At 38.7% G+C, this 21,964-nt stretch overlaps 1 protein-coding gene across 5 annotated transcripts in view; it reads right to left on the bottom strand.

The window, feature by feature from the left end:
* Positions 1 to 20,596, bottom strand: part of phf14 (PHD finger protein 14) — a 70,104-nt gene extending 49,508 nt beyond the window's left edge. For all 5 annotated transcript variants that reach the window (XM_017041273.2, XM_025065090.1, XM_017041274.2 and 2 more), the window contains exons 1-12: positions 20,478 to 20,596; positions 18,823 to 18,933; positions 17,721 to 18,276; positions 17,515 to 17,677; positions 16,351 to 16,483; positions 15,061 to 15,220; positions 13,286 to 13,397; positions 11,953 to 12,090; positions 10,645 to 10,791; positions 7,763 to 8,033; positions 6,507 to 6,613; positions 3,695 to 3,790 (exon numbers count right to left, since the gene is read on the bottom strand). In XM_017041273.2, the coding sequence (XP_016896762.2) occupies positions 3,695 to 3,790; positions 6,507 to 6,613; positions 7,763 to 8,033; positions 10,645 to 10,791; positions 11,953 to 12,090; positions 13,286 to 13,397; positions 15,061 to 15,220; positions 16,351 to 16,483; positions 17,515 to 17,677; positions 17,721 to 18,276; positions 18,823 to 18,933; positions 20,478 to 20,595 (2,112 nt within the window). In that variant the 5' untranslated portion in view covers position 20,596. The remainder of the gene's footprint in view (positions 1 to 3,694; positions 3,791 to 6,506; positions 6,614 to 7,762; positions 8,034 to 10,644; positions 10,792 to 11,952; positions 12,091 to 13,285; positions 13,398 to 15,060; positions 15,221 to 16,350; positions 16,484 to 17,514; positions 17,678 to 17,720; positions 18,277 to 18,822; positions 18,934 to 20,477) is intronic.
* Positions 20,597 to 21,964: the final 1,368 nt, after the last annotated feature.

The following is a 21,964-nucleotide window of genomic DNA, read 5'->3' as shown; positions in this document are numbered from 1 at the left end:
CCAAATTAAGCACTGATATAATAATAAAAAAATATCTTATCAAATTCAATAAACCTTTATTTTGCACAAGTTTAATTGCATAACCTGAGTGCCCCTCGTATTTCCTATGGTACCTGAATGCCCCCTTCTCGAGGAGCAGTCTTTTCCCCCGGACTGAGAGAACTGTTGTTGTGTTGCCGTTTTAAATACCGTATTTTCCGGACTATAAGCCGCTAATTTTTCCCCCACGCTTCGAAACCATGCGGCTTATACAAAGATGCGGCTTTTCTATGGATCTTTCTTCAGCCGCCAGGGGGCGATCTAGCAGGAAGTGGAAGAACGAGAGACAGGGGAAGTCAGTACAAAGAAGAACACACTAGTTTTTGGGTACTTCTTATATATGTAAATATATAGTTGTTGTTTTTTTTAACTTGGGTGCGGCTTATATTCAGGTGCGCTCTGTAGTCCGGAAAATACGGTATATACTTATTATAAATATATACTAATATATATATACATATACTTATTATATGTTGGTGCTGTGGTGGATATTTCCACGAACATATGAAAAAATTTCCACAACAAGGCACAAAATGATTTCATTGCTCACGATCTATCAGCAATTCCCGATCTAAGCGGTGAAGACACCTCTAAATTAGGACATTTCCAGTTGAACCGCAGATAGTAACTGATAGTAATACAACTCCAGCAGAGTATCAGTGAAAATATAGGGGCCATGTAAGATCGGAAATGTGAGTGGATGCGGCAAAAGAAATGAAAAATAAAGTTGTGTCTTATATTCTTTTAGAAAAGTGCTGTTGTATGTGGCAGGTGGGCTGCAACAGCAGACAGCTGCTTGTATCTGCACTGCTGCCACGAGGGTTAATTAGAAAACTTATCTTGTAGAGACCAAGTCTGACATTGAACAGATGAGAGTTTTTTTTTGGGTTTTTTTTTTCTTCCCCCTTTTAAAAGCACTTTCGTGCTGCCTGCAGTAACAGATGAGGCAACGCAACTACGAGATCAGAAATAACTGTTGGAAGTTATCTCCTCATCCAAAAATCTGTTACTTTTAATCGGGCGAACCTATCGACACTGCTGACGTGAGTCAGCTGATACACTTAAAACTTCAGATGAAGTGTGCGAAAGTCGCACTTTGTACTGTTCAAGTCGGCAGTACTTGGGTTTACAGTGGGGGGGAGGCGTCGTGAATCGGTTTAAAATTGATACAAATGGGTCACAGTTCGCATCGGTTGAGAGAAAAGAATCTAAAAAGACATAGTCATACTGTGAGACCTCACACCGTAGTACAGTAGGTGGCGGTATGCACAAAAAATTGTTCTTACATATAAAGGATCATTGCATTTGGTCAATTGGTCAAATCGTGACAAAATGTGTTGTGAACACAAAATTGTGAATCATATCGTGAATCATGAGTACAGGAAGTTTCGTACGGCGTTCGAAAGATGGAACCTGGATAGGTTTAAGCAAAAGAGACAATCAAATAAAAGAGCTCATTAATGTACTCTATTAATTTTTTTGACACCTTAGCATAATGTTTCCCAACGTCTGGGTCGCAACCCGAGATTTATGTCTATAGACTTGAGTCGCGAAGGTTTGTGACTTTTAAAATATGGGTCCCCGGACCAAAGTTTGGGACACACTGCCTAAGCATACCTCTGATTTAGTGCTTTACCAATGACACTAGCATTTCCAATCCTGGTATTTTAACTGAGGTCTCTGATCTTAATGAAAATCCTTCCATTTTGAAACAGATAGATTTATATAAAAGAAAAAGAAAAAGACAAACTGTGGGAATTAAGGAGGGTTAAGAAATAGTGGTTGTGTAAAAATGAAAGTTCTGTCACAGAGCCACTTAGAGACAGCCACAGAGCCCAGGTGAGGACTTTCTGTAGAAAAAGCTTTGCGGTTCAATATAAAAAAAAAAAAGAGAAAAAGATTTATACTATATGGGGGTATGCAGAAATGACAGCTTCTGTCATCACATCTGTCCCTGGCAGCTGTTTGATTAAAAATAAATAAATAAATATACACACATATATACATACATATACATACACATATATATATATACATACATATACATATATACACACATATATATACATATATATGATGATTTTTTTTGCGAGAGTTACTAAACTTCTGCAGCAAGTAACAAAACCGGAAGACAGATGACAGTATCAGTTAGGGACATCAATAATTTCTGCAAATGCCCAGTCGGGATGATAAGTGCAAGATTAAAAAGTGGCAGATAGATGACACAAAGGCAGGTTGTGCTCTGACTGATGGTGCTACTTAAACCATGCATGCTCATAATGTGGTGATTTATGGCTGTCATTGCAGACTCACTGCCAGCCTTCTGATTGTTCCTGTCCATCTTGGTAGCTTTGCTAAGTACTAAAATCATCTCTCCATTCTTTTAATGGGCTTTTTAGATGTTTGTTTTGTTCTGAGCAATTAAAATATATATATTTGAATCTCTCATGCGGTGGCTTTAGTATGAAGCTACTTTATTTAGACGTTGTCACACGGGCTGGGTATTGTTAGGAATCTCACGATTCGATTTGATTTCGATTCTTTAGGTCAATTCGATTCTAAGCAAACTGATGCCAATAAGTATTGAGTGTATTTCTCCGCCAAATTCTGTCTCCAACTACTGTCGCAGCACAGTGAGGCAGAGTTAGAGTTATACACCAAAACCAACTTGTACTGCTCAAACTACTATAAGTCACTAACTTCCACTCCGCAGAGTTTCGAGCTTTAATCTCACTGACCATGCCTGCTTGCAGCTCTTATTTATCACCCCACCATAAACCTTCATGCGATTCTGCCAGCTTAGCTGGAAAAGACCTCCTGTAGTTATTTTAATGCTTGAGAAATAAGCATATTTTAAGTCCCCTCCAAAAATAATAAAAGTCATACCAGACCAAGTGTTTCTCCTCTGGCCTCCTTTCCTTCAACTGCACTAGCTAGATCAGGCATGGGCAAACTAAGGCCCGGGGGCCGGATGTGACCCGTTCAGCTTTTTAATCCGGCCCGCCAACCTTTTCCGAATTATATAATTAATTTATATTATTATACTTCTGTCTTTTCCCCTGCAATACCCACATTTTTCCAGTAGATTGCGTAGAAAATGATAAAAGTCATTCAGCATTTTAGCCTTTTAGCATGTCACAATGACAAGGAGTTCACTTTCCTTCCTTTCCTTTCCTTAAATTGATGAGCAAGAGCCATTGGTAACCTGTTAGCAACGGCTAACAGGGATCATTTTTGCCTCGACCAAGGGTTAAAAATGTATTCATAAACACACAGCAGGTTTATATTTTCCTTTAACCTTTCTATGAATGGTAGCACTGAATTCTTCTTTTAATTGGTAAAAAAAAAAAACACTTTCCCATCTGTAACTCCACCATAAACATTTGCTTTGTTCAAAAATGGCAATGAATTAAAAACAATTAGAATTCGGAAACTATAAGTAGATTAAACAAAGATGGTAAAAACTACGAATTATTTAGACTGTTGTTAGGATAAGCTAATATCAATAACATGAATTTTAGAGCAGGTATCGCTACGTAAGTCTGAGATGTGAACGTATTTTGTTCTTTGAGAAAAATGTATTGTATTATTTCATTTCCTTTTGAAACTCTTGGAACTTTTGGGATTTATTTAATCATTTAACATTTGCCAATACCTGGCCCAGGATTCCTCCCATCAGATTCCACATAGCCTGACCGTCAGTACGCAACTCGGAATTCACATTCAGCAGGTCCTCCAGAGACTCACAGAGCTGCAGAGAGGAAAGAGGAAAAAAAAAAAAAGAGGGAAGGAACATAGACCAGAACAGCATAGTTTCACCTGCTTAGATCTCAGTGTTTCTAAAAGTGACTTTAAAACTTGGTTATGACACTTTGTTCTCGCGGTATTCTGTAAAGGATGTCCATTATTTGCGATATTCGACATACAGTAGAACCTCGTGGTGCAGTAATGGATTACTCCAATTTTCATTGATTCCTATGGGGAAAATTGTTTCTAAGATGTTGAACGAAGCTTTTCGGTTTACAAATAGCCTTCAAGAACAAATTCATTTCCAAGATCGAGGTTCCACTGTATTAGCTTTTCGTCAATTCCAATCTCAGCCGCTTTTCCCTAAAACTATTTTTTGGTCTCATTACATATCACCTGTCGTGGAACACATTACCTACTTTTATTGTGATGGCCCACCAAATTAGCATTTTCTGTACAAAATACATTTTTAAAGCGATTCCTTCCTTATTCATTATCGGAGGGAAAAGCCGATAACAATTCTTACCAATATTACTTAATTATGTTAATATTTGTCCGATAATATCGGACATCTCTAGCATCTAGGGTTTCCGCTATGCACATAGAGCAGCGGCACTGCTAGTTAACTGTTACCACTCAATTTAAAAAAACGGGACAAAATAGCTGTTAATGTTACCTGCTAATGTAATTATAAACATCCCAAAGTGTCGCAAACCACTAGGTGGCGCTTGGTTTATCAATAAGTACCTCCCGCTGTATATATTATAGCCCACAAGCTTAACACTTCATAAGGTTTTCCAAGCTGTAAACTCGTCAGCTACCTCTGCTAAAGTCAGCTTTATTAGCAATGTCACGTTTATCCAATGAGCATCGCTTAATGCATATGTGTCAAACCTGGTACCAAATGACCAATGGGCCCGTACTGGTCCGCGCACCGGGGAGTTGGGGACCACTGATTTATACAGTCTTCCAGTTACAACCGGCCCTTCAAGTGGAACTGTATTGCTGATGTGGCCCCCTGGTGAAAATGAGTTCAACCCCCCCTGGCTTAATGTCAGCATTAATATTTCCAGAACAAAACCTTAAGAACAAAGCAAGTCTCAACCACTCCCCCTGGATCGTACAACATTCCAACTTTGAACCCAGATGCTTGAACTCAGCTGTCCCTGTGATGTTTTTCGTACGTCGGCACGTGATGGTCCACATTTTCAACTCAAACCAAATATCATTACGTAAGGTACAACGTAACCTTGTAAACTCTTTTTCACTTTTGCTGTTATTCTTTTGTCACAAATCACCATTACGTGTTTTTTTTTCCCCCTTTAGTTCCACCATGTCTGTAGACAATTAGTTACACGTTTTTGTTCTGGCAGATGCTTTGAATTATTGACCACAGGTTTTTTTTTCCACATTTATCTTGATTGCCTTTTCTGCTTACATCAGCTCACCTAGCTTCCCTTGCTTTATTAACCATCCAGTCCTGCAGAAATGAATAAACAGGGACCATGCTGTGCTTGTGTGAGATTTATCAAATGCTACGCCCATGTCTATTTAATTGGGTCATGGTCACAGGGGTAGAACAGTAATGGGAATGGTCTTAGTTCAGTATAAATATAAAGGGGGCCATTAAACCTTACAAGCCTTAGAAATGCCAAACAGCAAGCACAGCACTTTTGCAGTCAATATACACGCTTAATGTCAACGCTACGTATGATATGCAGTAGTCAGGCTGTCTGACACGGGTGAACCTTGTACTGGGATCTATTCAGATAAATACTGTAAGTTATAGACACACTTGCAAAGGCATTCATTTGCACAAAGGTCTTCTTTGAGGGGAAGACAATGATACCAAGGTTCTCGGTGGAACACAAAAACGGCCATTAAAGAACAACTGATGCTAATAATAACTGCATGTATGGTAGCGAAATAATAGTTCTAGCACAGGCATGGGCAAACTTTTTGACCCGCGGGACACAATTGTCCTCAAATTGAACAGGGGGTCAGGAGCAGATAGATGCGAGAGTACGTGTGAACTCAGATAAATGACATGTAAAAGTCTTGCATAAAGGCTAAAATGCTAAAATTATTTTATGATTTTCTACGCCATCTATTGGGGGAACGTGGGTATTGCAGGGGAGAGGCAAGGTATAATGATAATATTAATAAATTATATAATTTGGAAAAGTTAGTTTGCCCATGCCTGTTCTAGCAAGTTTATTATCTAAGATATTTTTTTATTGTGGTTTCATAATGTAGCGGATGTTTGTGGTTCCATAGTACATTTAATTTATAAGTATTTTATTTTAAGTATTTAGTTTTAACTCAAGTTGACTTTCAATTAAGTTGCCAATTTTTATGAATTAAAAAATTGGTTAAAAAAATGTTTTTTTGGTTTTTATTATTTATTTTATTTATATTTTTTTTGTCTAGGTAAAACTTAAAAAAAAGCCAAATATGTTTTAGGTTGTCAAGCTGTTTTGATTGATTATATTTTTTGTTATGTTATATAATATTATTATTATATCATTATTATCATTATTACATTGAGAACTTGCAAAGCCAAAAGGTTTATTAGGTCATACAAACTAGCAGCAAGCTCCATGCCAAATGTCGGTCATTAAAAAACTTAACAAAAGTAACTCATTTTTTTTATAATGCCATGTTTTACTTCAAACCACATTGGCTTACAAAGAGGGTAGAAACGGATTCTGCGCACTCACCTTGTTGTACTCCACGTGCAGTTTTTCTTGCTCGCTCTCCAGCTTATCTTTCAAGTTCTTCTGTTCAGAGATGTTGTCCTGGATCTGGATCATTCGCATGTTCCGCTCTGAATGTCAACAAGACAAAAATCAATTCTGCGATCAAAATCTACTTGTATATAGATATAAAAAAAAAGACATTCAAGAGTGTATTGTCCAGCTACACATTGAGGTCGGAATTATCTTGCAGAAATAATAATAAGAGTTGATACAAAGTTGAGAGAAAAATACAAGCAAGGAGGACTGAAGGAACCTTGGTAAAAAAAACTGGGGGAATAAAATGCTTACATTGTTGTATTAGGTATACGTGTACCAATATTAAAGTACTTGTGACCTTGCGCTGTTACTCAAGTTTCAATTTATTATTTACCTGCACTGTTGATCGCAACATAATCGATGTGTCTAATAAACGGACGACAGGGTTCAACCTGCCTTTATGGTGTGACGCGTGAATGTTTGATGATTTTTCACTCCTATTTATTTACAAATTTTTCATGTCCAATGCCGATACTTATACTACAAGGGAGGTACTGCAAGAGTATCTGCATCTGCCTTTTCTGATATCAAGTTGATACCTTCTTTTCTCCTCCATCTTGCCGCGGGTGACGTTGCTAATGCGACAGTGTACCGTTTACAGCTTGTCGCGCAAAGCTAAGTTGAGCATTTGGGCTTAGGTATCATATCGGATGGATCGGAGTCAAATTTTGACCAATATCGGACAGATACCGAGTATCGGATCGAGGCATCCCTAACATTTTTCTTGTAAGGATTGAAGTATTTTTTTAAAAAAAACTTAACAAACTTGCTGTTAATTTTCATTGATTCAATCATTTCATTTTAATCCAAAACGATAAGAATGCTAAATCGTAAATAGTAGGGAGCTTATCTGGTTTTGTGTTTCTGCTTTTCCTATTTTTTTTTTTTTTATCGAACAAATAATTTATTTTTCGCTATAAGAAAGGTTGTTGCATCACTTTCCACATCCATGAATCATAACTTGTCACCTTTTGGAAGAACATCTTCCTTATTTATAGCTTTCTGAATTGTTTCGAACTCCTACACATATCGTGCAGTGTGTGGAAGTGTACAAAAATGTTTGTTGTTTTTTCCCCCTCCCCAATATCTAATAAAACACAAACACAACACACCAAAGTGAAAATGCCCGTTCTTTAGAAGTGCTATAACTGTCAGTGGGAAAAGATGAAAGTATTTCTCACCTAGATAGTAATTGACAAAGTCAGCTGTGAGGGCAGGCTGCTTATGTTTCCTTCGTCCGTCCATGCTGGCGTTGGTGTCGGACGTGTCTACGGGGAAGATGTCGGTGCTTATGCCCATCAGCTCTGCCTTTCTCATGAGTTTCCTAATGGCTGAAGCGCTCGACGTAAGCGGGCGTGGCAGTTTTTCCCGGGGCACCCATGCCTGTGGCCTGGTGTTCCTGGACAATTCCGCTTTTGCCCTGTACTGCTGCAGGCGAGTGGAGATCCGAGCCTTCGAAAGGAACACAGTTGATATAATCAGTATTTTGCAACCCTTGGGTCGTGACCCCACACGGGGTCGCCAGGAATTCAAATCGGTTCGTCTTGAGATGTCTGGCATTTGATGATAGATAATGATAGGGAAACTCAATTGTCACTTTGCAACGCAGTATAACAAACATGGCCATTTTGATTTAATTTCAGTTTTAATTTTCATTGTTCCTCCTCTGTGTGCTAATTATCGGTTGTCTAATTGCCTTAAATTATTGGCCCACTGGCACGTTCAGAAGTCAGCCAGCGTTTCACCGCAGAAGTGGGATGCAGTATTTACAGAAGGGCTGCACAATTAGGGAGGAAATCCTAATCACAGTTGTTTTGATAATATTGAAATCGTGATTAATTAACTGACTCCGGAAATTACTCAATCAAGTACTGGAACAAATTGTAAATGTGATGTTTCCCTTTTTTGCGTTGCTGTTAAACGTTCCCCTTAAAATCAGTACTTCTCGAATAGCTCGGCAGGCGGGGTGAGGGGGCGGGTAGGGTATGTTTTGAACGATAAATACGCCTCCAGTCACTAGGTGGCAGCAACTCATGTAGTGGTTTGTACCGATTAGAAAATACATACTACAATGGTCCCTCTCCTATCGCGGTAGTTGCGTTCCCGCGAAAAGGGAAAATCCGCAAAGTAGATAGGCGAGATTATTATTTTATTATTATATTATTTACCTTTATATTTACCCTTTACGAACCTCCCCCACACTGTTATCAACCCTCCCTAGACTGTATTACTTTACTACACAATTATATGCAATTTATTATGTAAATAAATTAAATACGTGACGCAGCGGAGGTTAGCGCTCAGCTGCAAGGAGGGAGAGCACGGGCCGCAGGTGAGCGCAATTGGAGTAATCAAGCCTCTCATTATATTAGTAGGAGCCGGGACAAGGCATGAGCCAATCAGCGTGAAGGAACAGAGGAGCATGCCCGATGCTGTGTACGTAAACAAAGCTACCAGCAATGCAGTTTTTTTAATATTAGGTTAGAAAACGTTTCTTATCATGAAAATAACGAAAATATTGGAAATTTAAAAAAAAAAAAAAAAATTACCGTAAAATACCGCGATAGCAGGGAACTTCTAACGTAACGAATTAAAAAATAAATAAATTGCGATGTACTGAGGGAGCGAAAGGAGAACCGTGATAAAGAGAGGGAACACTGTATACACTATTCCACTAGAAAGCGGGCTGTATATGATTTTTGATGAGAGAGGAAGAAAAGTCTTCAAGTAAATTCAAATAAGTCCAACTGTCCACGCTTGCAGTATTGTTTTGCTGCGGGACGCATTTTCAAAACCTGTCAATGTCAGTGCTGTGACTGACAATTTCTTTCAATTGCTCTCGGACCCGACTGATATGACTGACACTTGCGACTCGCAGTCCCAGTTTTGGTTTTGAGGGAAAAGTCTTATTTTAAAGGCTGAAGACATGTCAACACATAAGAGAGAAAAATACTTTCATGAGTTTTTTTTTCTTCGTCTTTTTTTTCACTGTCTGTTCAGTGTGTTTTCACAAAGGTAAAGGCACTAAAATAAAATGTCTCGAAGTTGGAAAGGGGAAGGTGTATTTCCTTCTGTGTGCAAAAATTAAAATAGTCTTTAATTTCAAATTAGGTATTTTTTAATTCAAGGTTGCGTCTTGAGACGTTATTTCTGACATGTTTTTGAAAAATGTGTTAAATTCTTGAAATCCGGACAGCCATCAATCAAGATTTATACTGTTTGCAGTCAGGGTTAAGAATAAGAAGGTCTGCATGCTTTCGGAAATATGCAAGTTTCACCACATCGTCAAAAGTAAGGCGGCGTCAGCAAGGTTTTGGCAATGGCACCATATTGTGAAGTACGAATATTCAAAATTTTTAAACGTTAACTTTTTTTAAATTCGTCAAATTTTAATCACTAACAATGATGCTGCTAATTTATGGATTTTTACGGGCTAACGAGGCTAATGCCGCTAGCGATCAATGACTTTTCTGGTAGGCTACTGTGCGTTATACTAGTAGCGTATGTCTGTCTGTGAATGGCTGTGTGCGTATATGTGCGTGGGGCGCGGGCGAGAGAGAGAACGGTAGCGAAAGTTGAGGGCAGTTTGAGCCCTGTCATGTTGAAGAGTGAGTTGGTTATAGAGGAGCTGTTAAAACGCAGTTTATGTTCTGTGGTGCTCGGTGCGGCTGATAATAAAGACCCCAACTTCCCTGTTTCTGTTTACCTATGCTGCGGACAAGCACAAAGTAAAGGGAGTTAGCCGCGGAGCTAACGTTAGCAGATCACTAAGTCTCTTCTGTGTAAATATCACGTTACAATGTAGACGCCTGCGGCTTATAGAGAAGTGTGGCCTATATATGTAGAATTATTTTTTTCTTTATTTTTATTATTTTTTAAATTTTATTATTCTTTTATTCAGGTGCGCTCAATAGTCTGGAAATTACGGTAAAACGTAACACTCCCTTCCTCAGTGGCTGTAACTTTGGGGCGATTGCAGTGAGGACTAAACATGCTTTCAGTTGTTACAACGGTCAAGTTGTTGTCAGCCTTGTCTGCTGTCGCTGATATAAACCAGTCTAACCTGAGCTTCGGGAGTAAGCTGCTTCTCTCGCTCTTGCAAGGAGACCTTACAGTAGGACTGCAGCGCCAGATAATTCTTCCTTTTCCACTTCCTGTCGAAACGGTCTGCATGTTGTTTGCAGTATGCAAAAAATGGATCTGCAATATCCTGGGGGGGAAGCAAAAAAAAAAAAAAAAAAAAAGTAAGAATTCAAGAACACATTTAAAGATAATCAAATACATGTAATGGCACCTGAGTTTCTCACTGGCCAAAAGTGGACGGTGTAAAAGCGGACTCTTCACCTTTGGCATTTAAATAATGTCTTGGACGGCTCTTTAGATCTAATTTTCTAAAATGGTACTTAATGGACCCAGCTTTGTCACTCACATGAATTGGAGAAATTTGGCTGCGCTCCACTAAAGCAGTGGCTCCTGAACCATTTGTGGCCTATTTTCCAGTTCCTAACACGTCGACACATTTAAACCTACTTTAGTCAAATCACTCTAACTCTTTTTTTTTTTTTACTCTGACATAAAAAAAAAGAAATACAATTACAAATCAATGATTTCTTTCCTACTGAAAAAGACTTAGAATATATATTACAAAATTAACTAAATTTGACTAGCTGTGCATCTTGTGCAATACCTCCATGCATCTCAAGGGGGCCCACTCCCACTTTAGGAACCACTACACTAAGGTAATAATAATAATAATAATAATAACAATAATAATAATGGAGTCCCTTATTTGTGAGTGTGAGTTTTCGCGACAGACACAGACTGCCACAGGGGGCGCCATTAAGTACATGGTTGCAACTCCACACAAGGGCGCCATTCCTCTGGGAATCAAACCTTTCTGCTCTTTGCCTACAAGGCACGCATGCTAACCGCTACACTATGACATCAAAATAGTATAGTAAAAAAACACTTGCTGTTTGTTTTTGTTTTTTTTTACAATTTTTTTTCTTTTCTTTTTTTCTCCATGGCCAATAGCTCTTAGATAGAACATAATTTTTGTTTATTTGCGAGAGAAACTAAACGGTAAGTTTAATTTGATTATTGCATAACTGATTATAACATATATTTTAATATTTTTCAAAATGTAAACATCATACTTAAGGTATGGTTCATACAAGACGGGGCTTTATTTATGATTGTTACTGTATTTATATTTTCTGGGATTTCTGCTTTTTTTTTTGTTTGTTTATTTGTATTCATCTTATGGGAGATACTTGGTCGGATATTTGCTCTTGCTGATATTTTTAACCTGGGTTAAAAATTAGGCCATCGATAACAAAATAGCATTAAATAGCTGGGCTGCTGCCTATACCTCCTCTGCTGCGGCCTCGGACAGAAGTCCCTCCCTCTGCGCACAGGTGACATGGAAGTAGGATCGACACATTCCGGCGTCACAGCTGATGCACACACCCGTCCTGGCAAAGCGAGTGTCCTCACAAAAACTGCACTCCTATTTGTCACAGGGAGAGAGGTTAGTTAGAAATGAAGAAGCCTCTTGAATTACAGGTGAAACATCTTCAAGAATCTTATCTGAACTTCTCAGAACAGGGCTGCCAAACTCATTTTCATCGGGTCGGGCCACATCAGGATTACAGTTCCCGTTGAAGGGCTGATTGTAACTGTGAGACTGTATAGATCAGGCATGGGTAAACTAAGGACCGAGGGCCGGATGTGGCACATTAGGCTTTTTAATTCGGGCCGCCAAAAATTATCATTATACTTCTGACTTTTTGCATGACTTTATGCATGACTTTTACATGTCATTTATCTTGATGTTAAATGACATGTGATATCAGATATAACTACTCCATAATGTATTAATGTAATAAAAAATAATCAAGTTAAGAACCTCAGCAACATGGACTTTATTATCATCAGGTAATTACACACTTTTTAAGCTCCCACAGGCCACACAAAATTACTTTGACAGGCCACATTTGGTCCACGGGCCTTGAGTTTGACACATATGTCTTATATGAATAGAATAATAATACTTGGATGCGGGAGAACCCACACAGACTTGTACAAGTACATGTTTTGTCAGCGATCCAGCATCAACATGCAGCAGTTTTCCCAAAAAATGCGGTTTCCTTGGAAAGAACCTGGTTTTACTCTTTATTGAAGTGGCTTCATTTTCCCATACGATATGAGGCTACCTCTCACTTAACTGACAACAAAAAAGATGGACTCGTAACTATCCTAGAGAAGACTATATACATATACTGTATGTGTGTGTATATAATATATATATTTATATATATGTGTATATATATACATATAAATATTTCTATATATGTATATATGTATATGTGTATATGTATGTATATGTGTATATATGTATATATATATGTGTTTGTATATATATATATTTATATATATACACACATTCTGGGTTTTGTCTAGATCAGAGTTGCCCAACAAGTAGAAATCCCAATAATATGTGGAGTGGATTAAACACTATCCGATAATTGTACGGCAATTGTAACTAAAGAAAAAGAGATACTCAGAGTGTAACTGGACATTAGGCCAAGATGCAATAGTCCAAGAAGACATCTCTACATGCAGGAATCAGTTCAAATTGGCAGTAAAACCTTACATAAACTCTAAATCAGTGACCACCGTCAGTATGTAGAAAGAGTACTTGCCTTTGCGCCGTATTTTGAATAATTCATCTCGGTGAGCGTCACTGGCCGTAGTTTATCAATGTCTCCAAATGCTACTCCAGGAACATAAAGTGCACAGACCACATGAACCCATCTGAAAAAAAAGAAGAATAAATAATTTGTTAAAACTTCAACTAATTAACATGTTATTTTGACTGAAGAAACCCGCCAACCTAAAAATGTTTTTTTCATGTATTCTAATATTCAATGTACATTTTATTGTTATTTTGAGCTACTACATGATGCTCAATAAAAATGCCAGTCTTTACTGGTATACAGTATTCCCTCTCCTATCACGGTAGGTGCGTTCCAAGACCCAAGATTCCAAGAATCCCAGGAACGGATTGAAAAAAAAAAATCTGCGATGTACTGAGGGAGCAAAGGAGAACCGCAATATAGAGAGGGAACACTGTATTGAATAAAAATTTAAAGACAAAGAAGGTGACATTAAAGTATATATAAACATATATATACTGTATATATTTATATACATATCCAAAAATAGTTACATCAAGGACTATATATATATATATATATAGATATACACACATATATATATACATATATAGATATATACACATATATATAGACATAAATATATATACCAGTACCAGCAGAAAAAGCAGTACTGGTAGATCGAGCAATTAAAATAAAAAATAAAGATTTATATATTATATCTCTAGCACTAGATGAGCAACAACATAATTATTGAATTATATTGGGCCATACAGTTACAGCTATTTAATCAATAAAGTTATACTGCGAATGTTATATTCAACGTATATATAAAATATATTCAGCTCACATGGCTAAATATATATATTGTATACTATCAATATAGGTAGATCACTAAGGTGTGGTCTATTGAAAAGTAGCTGCCAAGCAAACAAAGTGTGGACACACCCTGGCCTAGTGGTGCAACATGAAAATAGTTTAAAAAAGTAACAGTGAATATCGATATCGGTTATCAAAATCGGAAATTAAGTGTTTGGACAATATGAACTTATTAAATTTTGGCAAAAAGTTGATATATATATATATATATATATATGGGCCATATTTCCCTGTGTGACAAATGACAAATAAAACCCCTGAATCAAGTTCTTAATAAAGATTTTGAAATCAGGATCTAGTCCCTGCTATCAGTAGTTTTGAAATAAATGCAGTGCAATTCTGTAAAAACTCTAAACTTAATATGGCTAAAAAAAAAATGTAAAAAACATCTGCGGCATAGACTTGCGCAGACACATCAAAAAGACAAATGGATTCATACATTTATGTAGCTGCAGACTCTTAACTACAGTGTGCTGTGACACAATTTCAAATGCGGACTTTAGGGAAAAGAATCCAGAGTCCAATATATAGATATCCATCTCTGGCAAGCAAACCGCTTCACAGTTTAATTTGCTGTGTTTTTCATGCTCTAGTGAAGTAGTAAATTCGGGTGCAGCCTGGCTGAGGAATACTATCAGCGATAACGTGGCTGAAGTCCCCACGCTTCACATAACACAGTCTTTTCTCTTACTCCTTTTCTCCCCACTATCTCCTTTCCTCCTCTTTACCCCCTCATCCTTCCTCTGCCACTTTCTCTCCATCTTACTTTGCTCCCGAGCACTGCATACATGTACAATTAAAACAGATTTCAGCTGCCAGTGGCCCAGACCGTTTGAAGGCACTGCTAAGCACGGCCCATTCTAACTCGCTGGCCCCTCATTATGGACAGCAAATCACTGCATCACTGTGCAGCTGCAGCCCACCTCCCGGCATCGGTTTCTTTGAAGATGCCGTCCTGGTTCGGGCAAAGCTCACAGCTGGGAGTCACGCCGTTCTTACAGGCATCACAGAACCACGGCTCGGTCGAGTTCTCCGAGGCTGAGCTCATGATCGAGTCGCTTTCGCCGTCCACGCCGTAACAGCCTGCAAAAACAAAAATATTGGTTTCGTTAGGGACAAATGATACTCGCTAATTTCAACAGGAATACAGTTCTGGTAAAGCATTATTAAATGCAATCTGTTGTTGCTAGGCAGCAAAAAAACACGGCCCGACTTTTACATGTCATTTATGTTAGGTCACCCGAACGTTCCATCTCAACTCAGGCATGGGCAAACTAAGGCCCGGGGGCCGGATGTGGCCCGTTCAGCTTTCTAATCCGGCCCGCCAAAATTTCCCAAATTGTATAATTTATTTTTATTATCATCATCAACCCCTTTTCCCTGCAATACCCATGTTTCCCCATTAGATGGAAAATAGTGGGGAAAAAAAGCATTTCAGCATTTTGGCTTTTATCTTATTTCACAAACGCTCCATCTATCTGCTCCTGTCAAATTTTAGAACAATTGTGGCCCACGAGTCAAAAAGTTTGCCCACGTCTGGGCTTAAAAGTTGAATTTCAGGCATATTGCATATTAGATAACTAGGGGTGTGTATTGTCGAGGATTTGGCAATGCGACACGTATCACGATACAGGGGCAGCGATGCGATATATCGCGATATATTGCGATACTATAAGCAAAGCAATATATTGAACAATATATTGAACAATTTAACTGTAGGAAAACTGTCACCATTGTAAACAAACAACGCTTTTACATGCTTAACGTCAGGTTACTAAAATTAGAACAAAGGGATACACAGTTTTCAGAAGAAAAAAAAAAGAAAATGAACCAACACCATGAATATTTGCATGTTAATTGTTGATTTAAAAAAATCGATACCATGAATATTTGCATGTTAATTGTTGGGTTAATTGGTTAATTGCAACTATGTTGGGTTAATTGTTGATTTAAAAAAATCGATACAGTGGTGTAGAATATCGATACGGTATTGTGAATAACTACAGCAAATTGAATTTTCTTAAAAATGTTTTTACCCTTCATGCATTCCATGCACTCTCTTCCCTCATTTTAGAGAGACAAAAGAGTACAGTGTTCAACTAGTAGGCATATATTAAAAACGTGCTGTATACGCTAGCATTGAATGTCTCTCGAAGTCAAAAAGTAAAAAAAAAAATATATAGGGTTACGTTTAAATTGACTCCGCAGCTTACCTTCGTGGACCGTCACACCACAATTGTCACACTGGATGATCTCATCAGCATCTTCACTGTTGTCTCCCAGACAGACGCAGCAGATCAGGATGTGCTGAGTACTCCAGTTCTGAGAGCGGTCCAGCAAGGCATCCTGGGGAAGGAGAAATCGAGTGATACAAACTCCTCATCAGTTACCGAACTTTTGTGATCTCATCATTGAGACAGACAGGTTACAGGCTATACAAGAAGTGTACTGGCCACGTATGAAAAATGTTGGCATAAAGATAATAATAATAATAATAAGTTGTTTTACACCTTGAGATGTGCCGTACGTACTCGCATATAAGCCAAATTTAAAACACTCAAAATTAAAGATGAAATCGGGAGGTCGGCTTATATGCGCATAAATATTTGGGACAGAATTTTCCATGGATCGAATCATCACCGATAATAAACACCAAAAATGTTGGCATAAAGATAATAATAATAAGAAGTTGTTTTACACCTTGAGATCTGCCGTACATACTCGCATATAAGCCAAATTTAAAACACCCAAAAAATAAAGATGAAATCAGGGGGAGGGTCTTATATGCGCATAAATATTTGGGACAGAATTTTCCATGGATCGAATCATCACCGATAATAAACACCAAATCGAACATATATCCGCACGCTACAGCGGAGGTTTCTTTAGCAAGCGTATTCATGTTTTAAATACAACTCTGACATAGTTGCGAAACACATAGTGATTCTGCTGCGCGATCGATGATTGCGAAATCTTCTCAATTTTAACGTAAACAGTGTTGGGAAGGAAGAGGTTGTTGATGCACACAGCAGGAGTAAGACATGAAAACATTATGGTCGGCTTATGTGCGCGTTTTTGCAAAAATCATCGTTTTGGGATCAATTTTCAGGGGTCGGCTTATACGCGAATGGACTTATACGCGAGTATGTTCGGTGCTTCTCCATTCCCATAGTCTACCATTATTTATTTCTTTATTTTAAATAATTTATATTCCTACACCAGACTAAATTAATAAATGGAAAGTGAAGATATTGAGGTACAGAGAATGTGAAAGGAACCACCGAAAACGTACAACTTGTAATCCCCCCCCTAACAATAAACAGACGATTTTGTCTGAGCCTTCAATCATGCCCTTGAGAACCAAGATCGGTGCTCACCTCGTTGCCTTTTCCTTGGGACATGCTGTCATTGGTCAGCTCTTCATCAAAGTTACTGGTGGTCTTTGCCTTTTTCACATGCTTCTTCACCTCTTTTTCACTGTCACTGCTACTGTTGTTATCATCGCCATCTTCCTTATCATTATCACCGTCCCCGTCCTCCATCATCGCCATCTTCCTTATCATTATCATCGTCCCCGTCCTCTTCGTCATCATCGTCGTCGTCATCGTCGTCATCATCCTCACTAGCACTGCCCCCTTCCTCTTCCTCGGTGCCCCCTTTCTGAGTCGCCGCTTTGTTTTTCTTCTTCCCCGTGGGTCTCCAGTCATTATCGTCTTCACTGTCGTAATCGTCCATCTCGTTCAGCTCCTCCATGGTTGTGAAGTCCAGCAAGGGTCGATTCCTGCGGAAGTTCCATTTCTTTGTCTCCGCCTGATTCTCATCGGGGTTTACAACAGTTGACGTGGAAGAGGCAGACTCAACGGCAAGAGCGGGAGGCTCGGACTCGGCAGTTTTTCTGCTCTTGCGTCGACCTTTTGGTGGTGTGCCGGAGGAGTCGTCTTTAGACGGGCTCTCGGACGAGGGCTGCTGTTTCGTCCTTTCCTCGTCTTCTGTTAAGTTGTCTTCGACGGCTAAATCTTTGGCCTCTTCCTCGTCTATGCCGTCATCTGCGGAAGCAGCATGGTCTGAGTCACTTTCTGAACCTGCGGCACTCACTTTGGAGCCTTCCTCGTCACTGCCGTTGCCTGTACCTTCTGATCCTGGCACAAGACAAAGTCACATTTTGTTCATAAATGGGTCACAAACAACATAAGTAAATCTCGGTTTAGCAATGGTTTGCTTTAAGTCATTAATAATTATGTCCCGATCCACTCAGCCTCCAAGAGATGTAAAAATTAGGGATGGCTCAATACGACTTTTTCATGTCCAATACTGCAACTTGGAGTATATGCTAATACCAATATTAATCCGATACCTTCTTTTCTTCTCCAGCATGTTATAGGCTGCTGTTGCTGAGGTGCTGGTGTCCCTGTTTATGGCTTGTTGCGCAAATCTAAGTTGAGCATTTCGGCTTAGGTATCAGATTAGATGAGCTATAGTTGTTTTTTTACGATGTTTAATCTGGAAATTTTGACCAATATCGGACCAACACCAATCATGAGTACCGGAATGAACCATTTCATCAAGTCCAATTTGAGTCAAACATTAATGTTCCAAGTCAAAATATCAACGAAAAAGCAAGTGACATTATCTTAAGTATGCTTCGTAATAACAACCTCAAAAGCAGCTCGGCAAACCAAACTTACCTGAGGCATCTCCCACTTCAAAGTCACTGTCGTCTGAGCTGTCATAGTCAAGGGCGTCTAGGAGAGAGGCAGCAAGTGGCTTCACCTGCCGGCGTTTTAAGCTGCGATCCACTGAAAATAAGAAAAACAAAAATGATATAAAGGTATTACATTAAGGTAATAGTAAACCTTCCAGGTTCAAGCAGCTGAGGTCTTTTCTTACTTGTCAGACCAATCATTTGAACATGTGTCTTTTTTAAAAATAAACTTTCTCTCTGCTGGAAGTGAAGTACAGAGACGAATAAAAAGCCAATAGAAGAAGAAGTCCTGTGGCATTTTATCATTTTCAAAGGTCGACGAGTTAAAGTCGACAGCTACAACAAACAATAAAAGTGATAGTTGTGAAGTCTATGTAGGGCAAGTGTCAAGCTCAGGCCCGGGGGGCCATATCTGGCCCACAGTGTAATTATATTTGGCCCGCAAATCATATCAAATATGTACTAGAGTTGGACCGCCACTGTATAGCCCCTATATACTGGCAGAATTTGTAGTATTAGTGGTGTAAGCGCTATGTTATAGCACATACATTTTGGGTTTTTTTTGCTGTCGGCCTGTGGAAAAAAGATTTACATTAAAAAGGAACTGGAAAGTCTTCAGATAGAGACACATCTTAAGAAACAAATACCACTGATGTGGTGTTTTATTTCAAATTAAATTTCTCATGTGTTTATAAAATTAAGCTTTGGTTGTTCCAGATTCAATGTTGTACGCAAAACTAAAACAAAAAATTCTACATTACAGATCTGGAGAGTTGGGGAAACATGTACAATTCCCATAACTTTTTCAATAAATATTAAGTTTCGTCACAGTTTTTAATTTTGGCCCACTGTGAATTCGAATTTGACACCCTTGATGTAGGGGAATGTGCATGAACACAAGAAACATAAAAACAACATAACATCACCACAACAATATCACCTACAGTGATACTATCAAAAAAATTCGTCAACTTTAGCAGTGTTTTCATCCAGTCATCATTTATGTTAAATTAAATGTAATATAGTGTATTGTCCAGATGTGTGACGGGGCTTAAGGTCTCTTCTCCAGTGAACTTTTTTTTTTAATAACAAAAATGCTTCATCTGATTTTTGCCCCTTTAAATGAACGTACTCCCACGCGTTAGCAATGTGTTGGCAGGTAATGTACAACCATACTGTAAATGTTACAATAAAGCGCGGCAATGTACTTCATTCCATATCGAAAATGAACGTATTTATTACAAAAGTGAACATTAATGTGGCTCTGCGTGGATACAGTCGCTGTATTGCACCGTCACCTCCTGCCCACGGGTGCTAAAGTGAGACTAGCCTGGCTGTAGCGTTAGCCTTCGGTTATGACATTATCCCGCTTCACGAGTCCACTTCACATGCACCACAGACGAGACACGAACAGGCCATGTAACAATATTTTATTTAAAGTCAATACCGAATCAAAAAGGTTTAACTGTCCGTGCAACAAAACAGTATTAACGCCGTTAGCATCTCTAGCTCAAACGGCTAACCGCTGATTAGCTGGTTATAACAAACATTGCTTTTAAACGGCTCGCAGAGAAACTGGACGTCACATATGCACGTGTGTGAGAGAATGAGAGTTGGGTAAAAAAATAAAGCACTCACTTCGCGGTTTGGTTAAACAAGAGGCAATGTCAGAGTCGTTTCTGCAGCAGTTTGTGTGGACAATGTCGGACACAGGACCTGTGACGTCACAGAAAAAGCGCCTGAATGTGGTTGCCATGGAAGCAGGAACACGCGTTGTGACTAAACCCCTACAAACTCTATCACCAAATCCTGTAAAAACAGTATCAATTTTTACACAATTTTTACACGGTTTCCACGTACTTTACAATATATATATGCTAATAATGTTTGTACTAGAAGCAATGTAATAAGTAAATAATAGTGTAATTTTATCCTAACACTTTTTATTGTGGGCAGGATGGGTGGATGTCGTTTTAAAATCCAATATTTCAGAAGACATGAACCGTTGAGAGAAATTATTTTCAATTCTTCTACTTTTCAACGACTAAAAAAATGCTTAATTTCGAAAGGTTTGTACATAACTTTCGTGACATTCATGCCAAACTCGGCACAGCATGTCTGTTCTTTTTCCAGGGATCTTTTCTTTTTTTTCCTGAGGGTGTGTTGGTTTTCTCCAGGTACAAACATTTCTCCAATATGAACGCTGGCAGAGTAGAACAGCCACAAATACATTTCCTTCAGCAACATTATTTTCATTAAATATTAATAAAAATGCAAAACTGTTTAAAATCATGTGTTTACTTGTGGTTTGGATCTTGGATCACTTCAAGGTAAGTATCTCTTAGGCTTATTAGCAATTATCCTTGTTTATTTTTTTTTTGAGAGCTCACAGTAGCCAAAACAAGTTGCCACTTCACTGCAGGAACATGCCAAACCTGGGTCACTTCACAGTTCATCATTGTCAGCAGTTGCTAATTTTAAGTCCATATACGTAGATACCTGCAACCAGGTTGTGCAGAAGCAAAATACAAATACTCTAGAGTCACTGTTTGGAAAACTGCAGCTCTTTCCATTAAACCGAATGTCAACCATGCAACTTCTTCTAGCCAATGGACAGCCTCCTACATAAGACCTTAATGCTTCAAAGGTTAGTAACCCGTCGTATCAGTGCTCCATTGACACCGCAATACAAACGATGTCCATTCCATGTACAGCACAACTTCAGGTCCTTCCACAGGTCTTATCTGACTTTCTTGCAGCGCCACCTTATCTAAATTCAACTTGGTCTGGAGAAAAATATTCCTCATGCTTATACCTAAAACCAACACTCCCAATCTTTTACAGTGAGTCCACATAACTTTGACTAAGAGAGAGACTCCAGCCTGTCGTTGGATGATGCCGAACAACAAAAGGAAGTCGAGGATTGCCAACTAGAGAGCTCTTGTGGAGCAGAAAAAGAAGGAAATCCTTGGCCATATCTCAGCCAGCTCTTTGTTTTCAAATGCAAATAAGGCAATAACTTTATCATGCAATGCAAAATGCGCCTGCGCCCGGAGGACAGAGCTGTCACTGTCAAGACTAAAGTGTGCTCTAGTGGCTTGAATTTGCAGTATAAGTGTTCAAAT

The sequence above is a fragment of the Cynoglossus semilaevis genome, chromosome 18, assembly GCF_000523025.1.
Source record: "Cynoglossus semilaevis isolate Cse_v1.0 chromosome 18, Cse_v1.0, whole genome shotgun sequence".
Classification (NCBI taxonomy): Eukaryota; Metazoa; Chordata; class Actinopteri; order Pleuronectiformes; family Cynoglossidae; genus Cynoglossus; species Cynoglossus semilaevis.
The sequence above is the reverse complement of the archived record's forward strand: the minus strand, read 5'-3'. Positions and strand labels throughout refer to the sequence as shown.